Raw genomic sequence first — 19468 nt, forward strand, 5'->3', positions numbered from 1 at the left:
TGATTTAAAGCCAAAAATCTTGAAATAAAGTCGCAATTGTGTGATTTAAAGCCAGAAATCTTGAAATAAAGTCGCAATTGTATGATTTAAAGCCAGAAATCCTGAAATAAAGTCGCAATTGTGTGATTTAAAGCCAAAAATCTTGAAATAAAGTCGCAATTGTGTGATTTAAAGCCAGCAATCTTGAAATAAAGTCGCAATTGTGTGATTTAAAGCCAGAAATCAGAGAAATAAAGTTGCAATTGTGTGATTTAAAGCCAGAAATCTTAAAATAAAGTCGCAATTGTGTGATTTAAAGCCAGAAATCGGAAATAAAAGAAAGTCGCTATGACCTTTTTTATTATTGTTGTTGTTAATATTGCTATTATTATTTTGTGGCGGGTGAAGTATTCAAATGTCGTCATATATTTCTAATGTGTAAATGAGAATATAACGTGTTCTCGACGTACCTGCGTGAGCGCGCGCTGAGGAGGAGGCGCGCGCGCATGCTCGTGCACCCAGCAGCGGAATGAATACTAATATCCAAGATGGCGGCGGAGGGAGGAGGGAAGGAGGCGAACGAGATTAAAACTCAATTCAGCACCCGCGAGGGCGTTTATAAACTCCTGCCGAACTCCGAATATAGCCGTCCGAACCGGGTGCCTTTCAACTCGCAGGGCTCAAACCCGGTTAAAGTGTCGTTTGTGAACGTAAACGACCAGTCCGGGAACGGCGAGAGAATCTGTTTCAATGTGGGCCGAGAGCTTTACTTTTACATTTATAAAGGCGTCAAGAAGGTAAACACATGACAGCTACTGCAGCTCTGACTTTAGCTTTATTTTAGTATAATACTGTATAAAACACACTTTTTGAGCAGTATTCTGACTTTGGTTTGGTGTGAGCTGTTTATACTGAAGTTACATGTAAATTCAGTGTAATGTTGAGTTATGAATGCGGTTTGAGACCTGTTGTGTTATTGTGTGGTTCAGTGTGAACAGTTTGCTGACATTGCTGTTGTTTTGGTTTTGATTTATTGTTGTTTTAATGATAAAGTACAATGTGTTGACCTTTATGTTTACATTTAGAGTCTAGGTGTGTAAAGTAGCTGCTGCAGCTCTGAGTTTACCTTTGCTTGAGTTTAATTCTGTATAAAACACAGGGTTTGAGCAGTATTCAGGCTTTGGTTTAATGTGAGCTGTTTACACTTAAGTTTCAAGTAAATTTAGCGTAAAACAGTGTAATGTTGAGATATGAATGTGGTTTGAGACTTGTTGCATTATTGAATAATTCAGCGTAAACAGTTTGCAGTCGTTGTTTTGATTTATTTATTTATTTTATTGATGAAATACATTATGTTGACTTTTATGTTTAGAGTTCAGATGTTATCAGAATTAGCTTAAAGTAGCTACTGCAGCTCTGAGTTTACCTTTACTTGAGTTTAATACTGTATAAAACACACTTTTTGAGCAGAATTCTGACTTTGGTTTGGTGTGAGCTGTTTACACTGAGACCAGGGGTCCGTTCTTCGTATGAGGATTACTCAATTAGCTGGATTTGGATGTTGACGATTTGACATGATCCAGGATCGTTTCGTTCTTCAAAGCTGATCTGAGAGTTGTTGTCATAGCAACAGTTCTGCTAGGTCAAACCTGATCGGGAGCAGGTTCAATTCATATAAACAGGATTAGATCGGCTTAGTTCAAGCAAAGATAATACAGAAAGTATGTTCCCAATTCTGATATTTTCTTACAGTAAAAGTTATATACACTTGGGAAAATGGTACATATTTTTTACCTATATATATATAAAATTATAGTCATAAAATAAATAAAGTTATACATATTAATAAAGCGTATGCAATCTGCACCCTTGAAATGAAAGTACAAAGACTGTCACCTGGTGGTGCAAAGAGAAAACTTATTGAAATGAACTTTTTAGATCGCTTTAGTACAAATTGTGTATAATAGAAATGCACAATATGTGACTTTTTTTAAAAGCAATAATACGTTTATGCAATCATTAACATGTTTTGATAGTTAATATGTCAGTGATTGATGCTTCATAAAAGTTGCAGACGCCTACCAATATGAAAATGCTTTTGTAAACAACCAGTTATTCTTTACACCGATTAAAAAACGGCTACTACGATAAAGAAAATCTTCTCTAAATGTAGTACTAAATACACTGATTTGCACTGAAATACATGATGAATACTCTTGACACATGAAAGTGTAAAGCCTGCACAACAAATGTGGAAGGTTATTGCGTGTCATATTTAACAAGCCGTTTAATGCTAATTTGATGTAATTTTGCTCACATGGATAATTGAATATTAATCAGATGATGTCATTACGCTGCTGTGACGTCAGCCAATCGCTGCATTGCTGATCATGATTTCGAGGATCGATAGATCTGTCCTTCACAACACACGCAGCGATCTCAGATCAGTTCATCCAGACATTCTAATCTGATTCGCAAACTTGTTTGAAGAACCAAATTAGCGAGAGATCAGATATCAAGATTAAAAGATCCAGGATCTGCCAAATCATCTTAGATCATTTAAGCAAGGTACGAAGAACGGACCCCTGGGGCCTGTTTCAGAAAGGAGGTCAAGTGAAAACTCAGAGTATTTTAACCCTGAAATGAGAGAAACTCTGGATTTTCCGTTTCAAAATGGCAGGTTTGTTAAACTCGACAAAGCAGGGTAAGTCAAGCCTGTTTCTGAAAGAAAGGTAACTTTAACTCAGAGTCAGTTACCGTGGTAACTTACTCTGTGAATCTAACCTGGTCCGGAGCAGGTTTTATTCTCCAAACTCTGAGTTTCTGTCGGTCTCCTCCCCTTTTTTAAAGATGAAGCGGTGTTTCTCGCCTTAGCCTCACGTCTCCACACACCTATTTTAGAGCTCATTTTGGAGATGTGCATAAAAACGATTGATGGAAACGTTGTGATTCACATAACTTTTGAAAAAAACGTATAATAAAACATGTGCATAACTGAGTATTTTAAACTTTTATTTGATAAGAAAAGATGTGCATAAACTATGAAGAAAACACTTAACAAATTACAGTATGTGCATTAAAAAAAGGTTTTTTAGAGATGAGGATGAAAATGTGTGTGAATGGACAAACCAGCAGACTGAGGAAAGGACATCTTAAATGTTTTTTTGGTCATTCTAAAATGCCTTAACTGTTTCAGTATTAGTGTATATTAGTAATTACCTCCGAGCGTCTGGAGCGTGTCAAGATCACCGCGTCTAATGGCTTCAAACTCCCCCACCTGTTCATTGTGTGTCAGCATTGTCTTCTGAGGCGCAAGTACATTTATTAAATAAAAAATAATTGTCACAGCTTTTTCTACCACAGTAAATTTTGTTTTTACCGTTGATATTTAGCGCAAGTTAATCAGGAAGTGACGATTTTGTTCTCTTTGACTTGTTGGATGAAAACGCTGCTTTATTCACATCTTCTAGGCATTATTCCAGTTTTGCACAAATCTATATAATATATTTTGATGGAAACAGATATTGCCTACATTTTTGTCACCCAAAGATCAAAGTCGCGAAAGAGAATGGCTTTTCCTTTTTTCATAAATAATTAGCTTAACCTTTGACATGTACTGTTACTAGATTAACGGGATTTTTATTTTTAAAAAAGTATTTTTAGCACTGCTTACCTTCTAAATGTTATATCAACCTCTATCACTTGATCAATAAAAAGGCAGACACACAAGTGCACAGTTAAATCTATTAAAACTGATAAACGTGTATAAAAGTTTAGAAACATTTTATAAACGTCACACATTATATTACTTATTTTATTATAAATATAAATATTTAAATACTTTAAATAAAAAATTATGCATTAACTTGAGCAGCTGTTTTCTCACGCTGTCTCTGTTTCACTGATGGCTGCTTCTTTTTAAATATATACGCTCATATTTGCTATAACTTTGCATTAGCAAATCAAATTCAGCCGGAGAAAGAAATGGTGATCTCTTTTTTTAAGATGTTGCCATGGTCCCTCGTAATATCTGCGCTCCATTGATAATGCCTTTTTATAGTCACGGTGTGCGCGCTTAACTCTGAGTTGCTCTACTCAAAGTTGATTGACTCAACTCAGATCAGCTATTCTGAAACCGAAAACTCAGAGTTTTTAATCTCTCGGTAAATCAACTCAAGTTCAAGTTTAAACTCCGAGTTGTTTGAACCTCCTTACTGAAACAGGCCCCTGCTGTGTCACTGTGTGGTTCAGTGTAAACAGTTTGTTGCCATTTTTGTTGTTTTGATTTCATACCGAATATTAAAAATAATGCTGTAAATACAGCATATATATATATATATATATATATATATATATATATTAGGGATGCAACGGTATTGTAAATACCGTCATACCGCAATATTAAATTTTTTCGATATTACCGAAGTCGCATGACTCGGTAAAACTATAGGTCTTCTGAGAAAATTTGCTCAGGCGAATGAAGCGAACGGGAGGTAGCTGAAACTTCATTTCCCATCAGCCCCGGCGTGGCCATAATCCTTTGCGGTCTGTTGTCGCTACAGATCCAGTAATGCGGAAATGGAGTGTGCTGCTAGTAGCGGAGATGAAAAAAAGATGGAAATGATCGAACCTAAAGCGGGTGTTGTCGCCGCGCGCGTGCTGAATAGCGGTGCTGTCGCGCGCGTTCTGATCAGCTGTGTTGTGGCGCGGGTATTGTAAAGCGCCGAGGGGGGGTTGAGCGCGCATACTCAGTAGAGGTGTTGTCGTGCGCCTACTGAAGGGCTGGACTGGACGGAGGTTGTGTCGCGTTGCGGGGGCACTTTTGATCGTTTTGGAAGGGCATTTTCTATCCAAGACTAAAAAGGGCATGTGCACTGCACAGGTTGAGCCCTATGTGTGCACGTGCCTGCAAGTTGGGGAATACGACTAATAACAGTCATGGGGACTGCAGAAACACAGCACACTGTTCAGATTGATGCAGACATTGACTTGTACCGCAAAGAGATCTCTATCTCACTCATGGTTTGTCCTCTCAAGTGGTGGAAAGACAATGCACAACGTCACCCACTGCTGTCAACATGGGCCAAGTCATATCTCTCTTGTCCCAGAAACCTCAGTCCCAAATGAGAGGGTTTTTTTTCTGTTGCAGGGGACATTGTAAATACCCAGAGATACCAGCTTTTACCAGATTATATTTATATGATAATTTTCCTTTAAACCCATCTCTATCTAAGTGAGTGATTAAATGTTGAATGTGATGAGTTTTCAACAATACTAAATTGAAACTTTATTTTTTTACATGGTTTAATAATTTTTTGTTATTAAAATTGAAGTTCCTGTTTCAAAGCTAACAGATAGATGGCTAATTTGTATGTCATTGACACTTTTGGCACTTTTTTGGAGTATTTTCATAAGTTTTGTTTTTCCTGTAAATGATTCAATAAATACCGTACCGTGACATTCATACCGAGGTATTACCGTACCGTGAAATTCTGATACCGTTACATCCCTAATATATATATATATATATATATATATATATATATATATATATATATATATATATATATATATATAATAGTGTATTTTTGAGTTATGAATGCAGTTTGAGATTTGTTGCGTTATTGTGTGGTTCAGTGAAACAGTTTGCAGTCGTTGTTTTGGTTTAGATTTTTGTTGTTTTAATAATAAAGCACATTATGTTGACCTTTATGTTTACATTCAGTGTTCAAATGTTATCAGAATTAGCGTAAAATAGCTGCTGCGGCTCTGACTTTACCTTTACTTGAGTTTAATACTGTATATAACACACTTTTTGCGCAGTATTCTGACTTTTGGTTTGATGTGAGCTGTTTACACTTAAGTTGCATGTAAATTCAGTGTGAAATGTTGAGTTATGAATGCGGTTTGAGACCTGTTGTGTTATTGTGTGGTTCAGTGTGAAAGGGTTGTTGCCATTTTTGTTGTTTTAGCTTTGATCTCATACTGAATATTAAAATAACCCCGTAAATGCAATATTTGGAGCTTGACACAAGTTGCCAATCAACGAATGTGCGGATATAAAACCAATTTTTCCTCTGTCAGCCGTTGTGGCGCTGACTTTAGCTTAACTTCAATTTAATATTGTATAACACCACTTTTTTGAACAGTATTTTGACTTTGGTCAGGCGCTGAAGCTTCATGGGGTTTAAGTGTGAAACAGTGTAATGTTGAGTTATGAATGGGGTTTGACACCTGTTGCATTATTGTGTGATTCAGTGTAAACAGTTTTTAAGGATCACGACACACTGATTATTGTGTGGTTCAGTGTGAAAGGGTTATTGCCATTTTTGTTGTTTTAGTTTTGATTTCATGCTGAATATTAAAAATAACCCTGTAACACCTCAATCAGCTGTTGTGGCTCTGACTTTAGCTTTACTTGAGTTTAATTCTGTATTAAATCCCTTTTTTGAGCTGTATTCTGACTTCGGTTTGATGTGAGCTGTTTACACTTAAGTTTCATGTAGATTTAGTGTGAGGCTGTAATGTTGAGTTATGAATGCGGTTGGAGACCTGTTGCGTTTTTGTTGGTTGTATATTATTCACACATTCACTATTTTTTAACAGTGACATGCTCCCCATGTTGTCTACCACTCTTTTTTGAATATTGGGTCTGAAACCGCATGTTTGACTTTAAAACAACATCAGCACTAATTAATTCACTGTAAACAAAGTTGTGCTTTGATAGCCATTAATTGCTAATATGATTTCACTATTTATAATTAGCAAATAATACTTTAAGTTATATTATTAAGGAGAAAGTCTGAACGTGTGAATATAAAACCAACTGTACCTTAATCAGCTGCTGCGGGTCTGACTTTAGCTTTACTTCAGTTTAATACTGTATAAAACACTTTTTTTCTGCAGTGTTCTGATTTTGCTTTGATGTGAACTGTTTATACTTAAGTTACATATTAATTCAGTGTGAAACAGTGTAATGTTGAGGTATGACTGCGGTTTGAGACCTGGTGCATTATTGTGTAATTCAGTGTGAACGGTTTGTGTTGCCGTTGTTGTTGTTTTGGTTTAGATTTCTGTTTATTTAATGATAAAGTACAATGTGTTGACGTTTTATGTTTACATTTTTGAGTCCAGATGTTATTAGGGTTATGAGTAAAGTATTAAATTGAGGAAAAGTTGTTTTTTTTACGTTTGTAGTCACATTTAAGCTTTATTTTACACTAATAGTGGATTCAGTTTACTGCAAATTTACATTTGTTTATCATTTCAGTAGTTCAAAGAATGTTAATGTAATGTGCACTAAAAATGTACACACAGTTCTGGAATCAGTCATTTTTATACATACTATATACAGCTGAAGTCAAAGTTATTCGCTCTCTTGTGAATTTCGTTTCTTTTGCAAAATTTTCCCAAATGATGTTGAACAGATTCAGGAATTTCTCACAGTATTTCCTCTAATATTTGTTCTTCTGGAGAAAAAAAATGTTTTATTTTGGCTAGAATTAAAGCAGTTTTTCAATTTAAGCCATTTTAAGGTCAATATTATTCACCCCTTCAGCAATATTAGTGTTGGATTGTCTCCAGAACAAACCACTGTTATACAATGACTTGCCTAATTACCCTAACTTTACCCTAATTACCCTAGTGAAGCCTTTACATGTCACTTTAAGCTGAACACTAGTGTCTTGAAGAATATCTAGTCTAATATTATTTACTGTTATCATGGCAAAGATAAAAGAAATCAGTTATTAGAGATGAGTTATTAACACTATTATGATTAGAAATGTGTTGAAGAAATCCTCTCTTTGTTAAACAGAAATTGGGGGAATAAATGTACAGGGTGGCTAATAATTCTGACTTCAACTGTATGTGCATTTACTGCTCAGCCTGGTGATTTTAAATGGATTGATGCATTATTATTTATTTTTCCTTTGTTCAGGCGGCGGACTTGAGCAAACCCATAGACAAGCGTATTTATAAAGGAACTCTTCCCACATGTCACGACTCCAATGCGCTGACGGCCACGGCGGAGAGCGTCTCGCTGCTAGTGGGCTTTTCTGCAGGACAAGTGCAGCTCATCGACCCCATCAAGAAGGAGACCAGCAAGCTCTTTAATGAAGACGTGAGTGCTGCGTGTGTTTATCATTGCACCTGCATTATTTCATTCAGCTGAGAAATCAGCTATCTGGACTACACTGCATCAAATGCGTTTCTTACTTAGTTTCTAGTCCAAATATCTTAACATTCTTAAATAAAAAAGCATTTCTTAGATGCGTAAAAAAATAGTGTTTTTTATTTTTTCAGAAATAGTATTGCAAACTGAAGTGAGTTTTCCTTTAAACAAGCAAAATAATCTGCCAATGGAGTAAGAGAAATAATATAATGTCAGAATGAAAAACAAGATTATTTTGCGAACTCCATTTTCAGATTGTTTGCTTGTTTTAAGGACTTTTTTTTGACTCATTATTTCTTAAAACAAGATTATTTTTATCCTTGTCTAAAAATGCTTCTTGATTTTAAAGGTTTTTTGATATTTGGACTAGAAAGAAGACAAAAACTAAGTAAGAAATGCATTTGCATTACAGGGCTCAAAATTAACCTTTTTGCTTGGTAGCACCGGTGCTCCTAACTTTAAAAATGTAGGCTCATCAGCCAAAATGTAGTCGCATCCACCAATTATAAGCATAAGTTACTACAATATACTATATATATATATATATCAGGGCTCGAAATTTTATCTATGCGACCTTGAAATATATTTGGGAGCATTTCTGCGAGTGTTTAAAATTGTAGTGTGCGACCAGTTTTTACTGCAAAATGTTCACCACATGAGCGGATTCAGGAGACATTCACGCAGAATGCATCTCTAAGCTTTTTGTCTGCACTTGAAACGCGAAACGCAGCGCTCGGGAATGGTTTAAAACAGTTGTCATGTCAACTTGCTGCAGTAAACAAATCCAAGTCCGTAATGCTTGCCCCGCCTTCGCGCTCTTCTTATTAGCCCACCAATGCTCTAGCACTGAACGCGAATGATTGGTTAATTTCAGCTGTCAATCACTCAGTGCCTTCTGGCTTCGGATGACAGAGAGCTACTACCGCCAAAAATTGTAAAGCGCTGAAGATGAGAATGAAGATAACATAACATAACTTGACAGATTTTGTTTTAGAAACCATGACATCTACAGTTACAAATAATGACACATCTTACTAGTTATACCGTTAACACGTTAATTCAAGCAGTGTGTGCAGGGTCGGTGAGCGCTCCCTGTATGCTTTGGTCACTCAGTTCTGTTATAAAAATCTATTTTCTTGTGATAACAGGATTTTGTTGAGACATATTTTCCTCACGCTTGCATATAACGTTATATGTTTTTTTTTTTTGCTTGTTAGTTTGATTAGTGTTGATTTTAAATGCAATAAATCTGTTGTTATAAAACTTGTAGTAACGGTGCTCATAATTGGTGGGTGCGCCTAAATTTTGGCTGATGCGCTTACATTTTTAAAGTTAGGAGCAGCGGTGCTACCAAGCAAAAAGGTTAATTTCGAGCCCTGTGTGTGTATATATGTATATATATATATATATATATATATATATATATATATATATATATATATATATATATATATATATATATATATATATGCAAGCGTGAGGAAAATATGTCTCGACGAAATCCCGTTATCACAAGAAAATAGATTTTTATAACATAACTGAGTGACTAAAGCATACACGGAGCGCTCACCGGCCCTGCATGCACTGCTGAATCTGTTAACGGTATAACTGTGCCGTTCTCACGGGTGCTGTCTGATATTGCACTGATGCTTTTGACACATACTGTACCTTATTATATGCATACGTCATGTTAACAGCAATACCGTTTTTTTTTTATGAGTGGCGATATTAGTTTACTCAGTGCAAGCCTGTTTGCGGTGGTGTACGTGGTGTTAAATTTAATTTTAAAGTTAATTTTGCCCCTTACACGGCGGACAGCATCTGGCGATTATATGAAGGATTAAACAGAAGCTCTCGTGCTAGATGTGGCAAACAGTTACCTGAAAACTCCATCCCACAGACTTTTCATAGCGGACTTGAAGCCAATGGAGTCTTTTATCCACTCTTGGAAAAGTGTAGATGGTGGATTAACATTCAGCACATGATCACTAGTAAGAAGTGTCTTTATTTGTAACTTTAGATGTCATGGTTTCTAAAACAAAATCTGCCAGTGTTACATTTGCAGTGTAGGTGTAATGTTTGGGAATTTGACTAAAGAAATGACATAAAAAACAAATTAGATTGTTTTGTTTTTGTGTTGGTGAAGATGCTTAATTTAATTTAGTATTTTCCTAAAGTACATGAATTACATTATGCATTAAATAAGAAATGTGAATCTATTTGATGTTAATAATAAAGATATTATGCGACGCAGTGGCGCAGTAGGTAGTGCTGTCGCCTCACAGCAAGAAGGTCGCTGGTTCGAGCCTCGGCATTTCTGTGTGGAGTTTGCATGTTCTCCCTGCGTTTGCGTGGGTTTCCTCCGGGTGCTCCTGTTTCCCCCACAGTCCAAAGACATGCGGTAAAGGTGAATTGGGTAGGCTAAATTGTCTGTAGTGTATGAGTGTGTGTGTGTGTGTGTGTGTGTGTGGATGTTTCCCAAAAATTAGTTGCGGCTGGAAGGGCATCTGCTGCATAAAAACGTGCTGGATAAGTTGGCGGTTCATTCCGCTGTGGCGACCCCGGATTATTAAAGGGACTAAGCCGACAAGAAAATGAATAATTGAATGAAAATAAATATTATGTAAAAAACAGTATTTACCCTTGTCTTGCAGTCTGTGACTAAACCAGAGGATAAAAAATATTTTGGGTCTTAAGCTAAACTTGCCAAAATGTATTGTATTTAAAAAAAAAACTTTTTAAATACATTTTTAATATATATTAATTGTGAAAAGTATAAGAATTAAATCTATTTGATTACTATTTTAACTTGTTAACAATCAGTGATCTGAAAATAAATGGGCTAAAATTTTGTGTTGAATGCATAAAATGATATTGTCTGTTATTAAAGAAATCTTATAAAAATTATTAATGAAATTATAGTTTGACATTTTGTCTGTTTTATGTAATAACATTTGTAATAAATAATAAATTAAATGATTAATTTAATTAATTGATAAATTAATTAGATTTAAGGTTATTTTAAGCATGCTATAATCTTTATTGTTCTATATTTTCAAACATATTATTATTATTTGTTGTAAAACAACATCCATTAAAAATTTTTTCGCATCTTTTGTAATTTTCATTTTAATGTAACAAACACTCCATATTTTATAATCTCGTTATTTTTCTTATAAACCAGCATTCATTTTTAATTTCCTTTTTCACCTTTTACTTTCCCACTTCATTGTAATAAAATGTGCAACAAATAAAAAAATTAAGCATTCAGTTTCAGACTTTTTACATTAAATTTTAAATTAAAAAAAAAGTGATTTAATATTTAAACGTTTGTGTATTTAGCTTGTTTAGTGACTCTCGTTTGTTTGTGTGTGTTTAATCAGAGACTTATAGACAAGTCTGCGGTGACGTGTCTGAAGTGGATCCCGGGATCGGAGAATCTGTTTCTGGTGTCGCACAGCAGCGGATGTTTATACCTGTACAACGTGGAGCACACCTGTGGAACCACTTCACCGCATTACCAGCTCCTGAAGCAGGGCGAGAGCTACGCCGTCCACACCGGCAAGAGCAAATCCGCTCGCAATCCCCTGCTGCGCTGGACGGTCGGCGAGGGCGCGGTCAACGAATTCGCATTTTCACCCGATGGAAAGTTTCTAGCATGCGCTGGACAGGATGGATTCCTTCGCGTCTTCTGCTTTGATTCCGCTGAACTTCATGGCACAATGAAAAGCTACTTCGGCGGGCTGTTGTGTGTGTGCTGGAGCCCTGATGGACGATACATCGTAACCGGCGGCGAAGACGATCTAGTGACAGTTTGGTCGTTTTCGGACTCTCGCGTCATTGCTCGCGGACGTGGACATAAATCGTGGGTTAGCGTAGTGGCGTTTGACCACTGCATCACTAGCGTTCAGGACTGCGATGCGGAGTTCAGCGGAAGCGATGAAGATTTTCAGATGCAGTTCAATGGAAATCGTGAACGCGCAAATAGCGCGCAGTCTAGAATATCGAAACGAAACTCTACAGATGGCCGGAGCGTGACTTATCGTTTTGGTTCGGTTGGTCAAGACACACAAATGTGTTTGTGGGATTTAACGGAAGATATTCTGTTTCCTCTAACGAGAACTAGAACTCAAACTAACGTCACGAATGCGGAAACGACGACGCTCGGTGCTAATGGAAATAATAGTGCAAATTCTCCATTACCGCGCTCGAATAGTTTACCGCAGTCATCTGGAAACAGTCCGAACACGCATAAGCCACAGAGTATTGTAGATAGCGCTTTAATCGCGACTGGGGTGAGTAAATTCGCAACGCTAGCTCTGCATGAAGCGAGAAAGGAGAAGGAGCATAAGCGCAATCATAGCATAAGCTACATTAGCAACAAGAGCAGCGACAAGCTAAATCAGCTCATCAGCTCACGAGGTGGTAAATCGGATGGATGTAAGACGCTGGGAACCATGCAGTGTCCACGCATGGAGGAGATCCCGCTACTGGAGCCGCTGGTCTGCAAGAAAATCTCTCATGAGCGGCTCACAGTGCTGATCTTCCTGGAGGACTGTCTGGTCACAGCCTGTCAGGAGGGATTCGTCTGCACGTGGGCGAGACCTGGAAAACTGGTGAGTTTATTCTGTCATTACTGTTGTGGCGAAAAGTAATTAAGAGCACCTCATGCCTCGTTCACAATAGTTAACAATGCTGATTTATCAGCAATTAAAATCAATGTATTTTTTATGTAATTCTCATAGTAAATAAACAGTAATATAAAAATAGATATGTGTTATTGTTACATTATAATTAAATAAATTAATTTAAAAAAGCATGTGGTGTGATCATAGCAGTCATGTATTTACATCAGGGCTGAACAATTTCTCGTTTGAGCATGGATATCGCAGTGTGTGCATCCACAGTTATCACATCACAGGATTAGATTATTTATTAAGATTAAAAGGTGAACATATAATTGCTTTAAAGGGTCACGAAACACTAAAACACATGTGTTGAGCTGTTGACAGTCGTATATGTGTCCCACACTGCTAAAAACACTATTAAGACACCTATATTTCACTAAAAAGTGTAAATTGGTTGTTTTTGCGTTATTTCAAGCAAATTCGTACTTCCGGTTTGAAACGAATTTTTGAAGCTGCGTCACGGTCATGACATAATAGTGTGTATTCCAGCGTGCAGACTGGACGTCTGTGCCAGAGTGAGTCTTATTACGTCTTACAGTGTGCTGCATTAATGCATGAGTAAAGCTTGGTTCAAACCAATCAGCGCGCTCTATTGTGCAACTTCATTAATATTCATTACTGTCACAGTGTTCAGACGACAGAGACGCCACGTTGTGTTGGCAAAACAAGCGTGAAGTGTTGCTTTTATAGTTTGCTGCAGTGAAGTTTTGTTTTCATTTTCTCTCTGTGAGAGCGCAGCTGGAGTCACGCGTGGATTAACAGTGTACGCGACGCTCAACAACAATAACTTACGTGTCTAAGAAGGATTATTGTTTACCTGAGAGCTGTTCTCATCTGCAAACTCTGAGATCCGGATTCGCTTGTAGTCTCCTCTTAATAAAGACGCGGCTCTAGTTGCTGGTGATTGTCCTGTCTCTACAGATTTGGTGAGCGGCCGGTGCTCTTTGTTTATTCAGTTTGTTCTATTGCACAGAGTGTAAACATGTTAGCACTACAACCAAACTTTAACCTCGTGTAGGATTTTCACGCATTTTGTGACCGGAATAACACACGCGGCTTTCTGACGCTACCTGCCGTGTGCATCTAAGTTTCCGTGAAATGCGGAGTTTTTTTTCTCTCATTCGCCGTGCGGTATCAAACATTGCATGAAAAATACACGCTTAGAGCAGCTCCTCGAATCAAATATCTCGTTTGTCGTGAGGGACATGAATGAATTTCCTGAATGAAAGAGCCAAACTGCAGTTAAAGTCCACCATTTAATAATTTGGCAAATAATTAAACTACAGATGTCCATGTAAACACAATCACTTTCTCCCCTGTGTGTGTGTGTTTGTGTGTTTTGACTCTGAAACTCGCGCGTGCCCAAATAGACACTCCCACAACATGCCTCTTTTCTTCCTCCGACACTCCCCCCTAAACAGAGCTGCACACGCCCACTTTTCTGACTTTTTCCAAAGTAGAGGTGTGAAAACACCCTGCTGAAACGAGGGGGTTTCCTGGCCCTTTAAATATTTGTACAATGATGATTGTTATTGTTTGTGTGATAGATTAATTTCTGTGACTGAATACCAAACAGAGCTGTTTATTTCACTTTTATATTTGCTCTGTTGTATTTATATATGCTTGTAATTGTGTTTATATCACAATAAATATTGCAGGAAAACAATAGAAATGTAGAGCATTGCAATGGAAAAAAAGCATTCTATGTGAACCACTCCTGATGCATCCTCTATATGTTAGCCTATCCACTGTAAATCTGTCATTTACCCGTGTAAACAGAGGTGTGTTCAGATCAGCAACACGCTAATAATCTTCTTCTTCTGTTCAGGGTTTGTTGTCGTCCCAGAACCCGACCAACTCTCCCAGCGGGACTGTCGTATAGCCAAAAACCGGACGCATTCAGATCACTGTTCACACTCACATCCAGAGCAGATTTCACCGTTAAATCAACCCGGAGGGAAACAAATGCAGCAATGCTCGGTTTTCTTCACAATTAAAGGGATAGTTCACGCAAAAACGAAAATTTACAGTTCGTTTACTCGCCTTCAAGTCATTGCTGATGCTCTTTTTAATTCAGCAGAACTTTAAAGAGGATTTTTAGCTGAGTTTGGGATCCATGGAGATTATTATAATGTAAGTCAATGGTCACCAGTTTTCCAGATGAAATTAAACACATAATTACAGTTCAACATCAATCCCTCCTGATCAAACACTGAGGAGCCCTTATGAAGAGAAATCACATTAACAACCTACAGTTCCATCTATCCATCCATCTATTCATGAATATATCTGTCCATTCATCCGTACATGTATCTGTCTACCAGTCTGTCTGTCCATCCATCTGTATCTGTCTGTCTATCTATCTATTTGTTTGTCTGTCCGTCTGTCTGTCTGTCTATCCATCTATCCCATTATATTCATCTATCACTCTGTCTGTCGATCTATATTTCTATTTGTCCATCCATCTATCTGTCTAGCGTTCCATCCGTATGTCCATCCCTCCATATGTCTATTCGTCTGTCCATCCATCCATGTAGCCTTCCATCCGTATGTCCATATATCCATCCCTCTGTATATGCATCTTGTCTGTCTGTCTGTCTATCTATCTATCTATCTATCTATCTATCTATCTATCTATCTATCTATCTATCTATCTATCTATCTATCTATCTATCTATCTATCTATCTATCTATCTATCTATCTATCTATCTATCTATCCATCCATCCATCTATCCATCTATCCATCCATCCATATTTCTATCTAATCTTTCTAATCTATCCATCTATCCATCTATCCATCTGTCTATCTAATCTATCTATCTATCCATCTATCCATCTATCTATCCATCTATTCATCTAGCCATCCATCCATTCATCCACCTATCTACCTACCTATCTATCCATCCATCCATCCATCCATCCATCCATCCATCCACGGACCTATCTACCTACCTATCCATCTACCTATCTACCTACCTACCTATCCATCTATCCATCCATCCATCCATCCATCCATCCATCTATCCATCTACCTACCTATCTACCTACCTATCTACCCATCCATCTATCCATCTATCCATCCATCTATCCATCTATCTATCTAATCCATCCATCCATCCACCTACCCATCCATCCATCCATCCATCCATCCATCCATCCATCCATCCATCCATCCATCCATCCATCCATCCATCCATCCATCCATCCATCCATCCATCCATCCATCCATCCATCCATCCATCCATCCATCCATCCATCCATCCATCCATCCATCCATCCATCCATCCATCCATCCATCCATCCATCCATCCATCCATCCATCCGTATAAGTATGTGTCTGTTTGTCCATCCATGTATATCTGTCATCATATTATCTCTATAATATTGTAATGGATGTAGATTTTCTTGCACAGGCTGATCAATTCTCTTAATAAGGGCTCAGAGTTTGATCAGGAGCCTCCGGGATTGATGCGGCCTTGTTATAATGTGTTTAATTTCATCTAAAAACGGGTGACCATTGACTTGCATTGTAAGCATCACCAAACGCCACAAAGTCAGCTAAAAATCGTCTCTAATGCTCAACTGAAGAGAAACGTCACCTACATCTTAGATGACTCGAAGAAGAGTAAAATAGCTGATTAATGAATTTTTATATAACTGAAATGTCCAATTTTGGCCCTCAGTTTAAAGGGTAACACTTTAGTTTGAGTCACAATTCACACTATTAACCACAGACTCATTGCCTGCCTATTATTAAGATGTGAACCGTTCGATAGCACTTATTAACTATATTATTCTACGTCCTCAATACCTAAACCCATCTACTACCTTACTAACTATTAATAAGCAGATGATTAGTAGATCATTGAGCTAAAAGTGGTTTGAATTGTACATTAAATGAAAGTGTTACCATTTAAATTAATGCATAGATGTTTCTGTCTGCCACGGGATAATACAATTAACATTGTACCTGCAATTCAGCAATAATTGTGCACCGATTCAGTTCATCTTTATTTCTCTAGCGCTTTTACAATGTAGATTGTGTCGCTGCAGCTGAACGCAGAAGTTCCACTAAACTGAAAGCGTGTCAGTCCAGTTTTCAGAGTTCAGTTCAGTGTGGTTTAATATTCACTGCTGAAAGTCCAAACACTGAAGAGCAAATCTATCAATGCGCAGCTCCTCAAGACCCAAACTTCACCGATTGACGAAAGTGAAGGATAAAACCTGGATAGAAACCAGGCTCAGTTGTGCATGACCATTTCTCCTCTGGCCAAACTTCCTGTGTAAAGCTGCAGTCTAGACGCTGGAGGCTGGAAGTTAATATCAAACAATAAGCAAATGCATTTATTCATTATATATTTCCCCCATAATTTCTTTCAGTTATTGTGGAATCTGAGTTAATATCACACAGTTTTAACTTTTGTTTTTATTCGTGCAACTCTGCGCTTAAATCTTGCAATTGTTGCAGACTTGTGAGATTTAAGAAATAGTTGCATTTACATGTTTCACTTAGTTATGTTGTAGAACAGGGGTGTCAAACTCAATTCCTGGAGGGCCGAAGCCCTGCACAGTTTAGTTCCAACCCTCTCCAACACACTTACCTGTAGGTTTCAAACAAGCCTGAAGGACTCAATTAGTTTGATCAGGTGTGTTTAATTAGGGTTGGAACTAAACTGTGCAGAGCTGCGGCCCTCCAGGAACTGAGTTTGACACCTGTGTTGTAGAAGCAAGCTTGCAGAGAAATGCAGTATATACACCGTGTCTCAAAAAATCCAAGCAAATTAATTCTGTCAGAACCCCTCCAACTTTAATTCATTCCTTCTGCTTAGTCGCTTTATTTATCAGGGGTCACCACTGTGGAATGAACTGGCAACTATTCCAGCAAATGTCTTACACAGCGGATACCTTTCCAGCTGCAACCCAGTACTGGGAAGCACCCATACACACTTATTCTCACACACACTCATACACTACAGTTAGTTTAGTTCATCAATTCCCCTATAGCGCATGTGTTTGGACTGTGGGGGAAACCGGAGCACCCCCACGGAGAGAACATGCAAACTCCACACAGAAACACCAACTGTGTGCTGTTACCACAGTGCCACCCTCTAACTATGATTATATTTTGTAATTAGATGGCAAATAGATACAAGGTTTGTATACGTTTTCCACCTCACCTGACCGCATTACCTTGTTAAACAATGACGATTACTCTGATACTGACAGAACGATTCAATTGCTAAACTAAATTAGCATGCACAGAAATAAAGCAACGTTTACTAGGGATGCTCTGATCAGGATTTTTGCAGCCAATACCGAGTACTGATTCCTTGTCATGGTGATCTATTATTTTCTGTAAAGCTGCTTCTGACCATGACACATCCACACTAAATGGTAATAGGAGACATGTTTAAGGGATTATATGCAGCATCCTTCATTTAGGGCGTACTCACACTATGGCATCCGTACTGTGCCCAGACCTGTTTCCCGGATCGTTTGAGAATTGTGAGTGCTCTGAATTAGGCTCAGGCATGGTTCACTTGGCCGGCCCTGGCCGGGTTGGAAGAGGTTGGAAGCGCGGTTCACTTAGGCTTTGGCGCGGTACGCTTGTGTGTGAGTGCAAAACGCGCCTGAGCCCGAAACAGAAAGCAAGACGTGACTTTTAAGGGACTGTTTGATGTGGATTTATTAATCATTCTTACCGTTGAATGAACGCAAACTGCTGTAGTTTATTAAAGACGCAAACCCCTCACTGCATGACAGCTGCACCTTCAGCAACCTCCTAACTCCTGCAGCACGAGAGCTTTATGATTGTTTATGAGCGCCAAAATTGGCAGATCTGTTCAGCAGAACATCTGACTGCATGTCATCGCATCCCAAACGACTAAAACAATATAACTAGAGAAGTCTCCACTGTGCTGAGCGAGAGCGCTTCTCACTGAACAGCAGATCATCGATGAAGCGCGCCCAGGCCCGAATGTAATGTGAGTGCAGGTCGTCAGGGGAGACGGGAGGGGGGACAAGCGTACTTTGGCCCGGTTCAATTCAATGGACATAGTGTGAGTACACCCTTATTCTCTTACCTAAGGAGAGATCTCCACTTGGGAAGATGTGGTTTATGCATTATGAAGCTTGAAGCATCAGAATCGGTACTTGGTATTGGCCAATAAAGAGTACCGATTTCTTGTCATGGTGATCAACCGATAGAGTTTTTACAGAAAATAATGAATTGTCAAAAACACAGAACTTTCAGTCCTCATATATGTAAAAGAGCCTAAATACATGCAAGACCATTCCAATATAGTCCTCTCCAGCTAGCACGTCTGGTTCCTCTGCGTGGAAACTCCTACACAAACACCTGCGGTCGGTTCATCAGATTGGCGAGTACTGATAGAGTCCTAAAATGAGATCATCAGTGATACTGATCGATCGGTGCATCTCTAATGTTTGCATATCGGAGTCATTAATTGCCAGCCTCCTGTGGAATCTGCCGGACAGTGTGATGGGTGTGTGGTGTGTCTTCTTGGCTCAGTAGCATGTCTTCAACAGTGGTGATATTTGTAACAGTACGGGCAGTGCGTGGAGGACCACTCCTCTCCGCCACACCACATACTGATCAAACCAGTA

At 38.2% G+C, this 19468-nt stretch overlaps 1 protein-coding gene and 1 long non-coding RNA gene across 2 annotated transcripts in view; one reads left to right on the forward strand and one right to left on the reverse strand.

Moving 5' to 3' along the window:
* LOC147839513 (uncharacterized) overlaps positions 1-19468 on the reverse strand; it is a 243096-nt gene that overhangs the window by 145124 nt on the left and 78504 nt on the right. The window lies entirely within an intron of this gene.
* wdr20b (WD repeat domain 20b) lies at positions 515-16868 on the forward strand. The gene is made up of 4 exons (XM_087298843.1): positions 515-776; positions 7919-8101; positions 11536-12768; positions 14669-16868. The coding sequence occupies exons 1-4, from the start codon at positions 528-530 to the stop codon at positions 14720-14722; spliced, it is 1719 nt and encodes a 572-aa protein (XP_087154969.1). The 5' UTR covers positions 515-527; the 3' UTR covers positions 14723-16868.

The sequence above is a fragment of the Danio rerio genome, chromosome 20 (genome assembly GCF_052040795.2).
Source record: "Danio rerio strain M-AB ecotype USA chromosome 20, GRCz13ab, whole genome shotgun sequence".
NCBI classification, from domain to species: domain Eukaryota; kingdom Metazoa; phylum Chordata; class Actinopteri; order Cypriniformes; family Danionidae; genus Danio; species Danio rerio.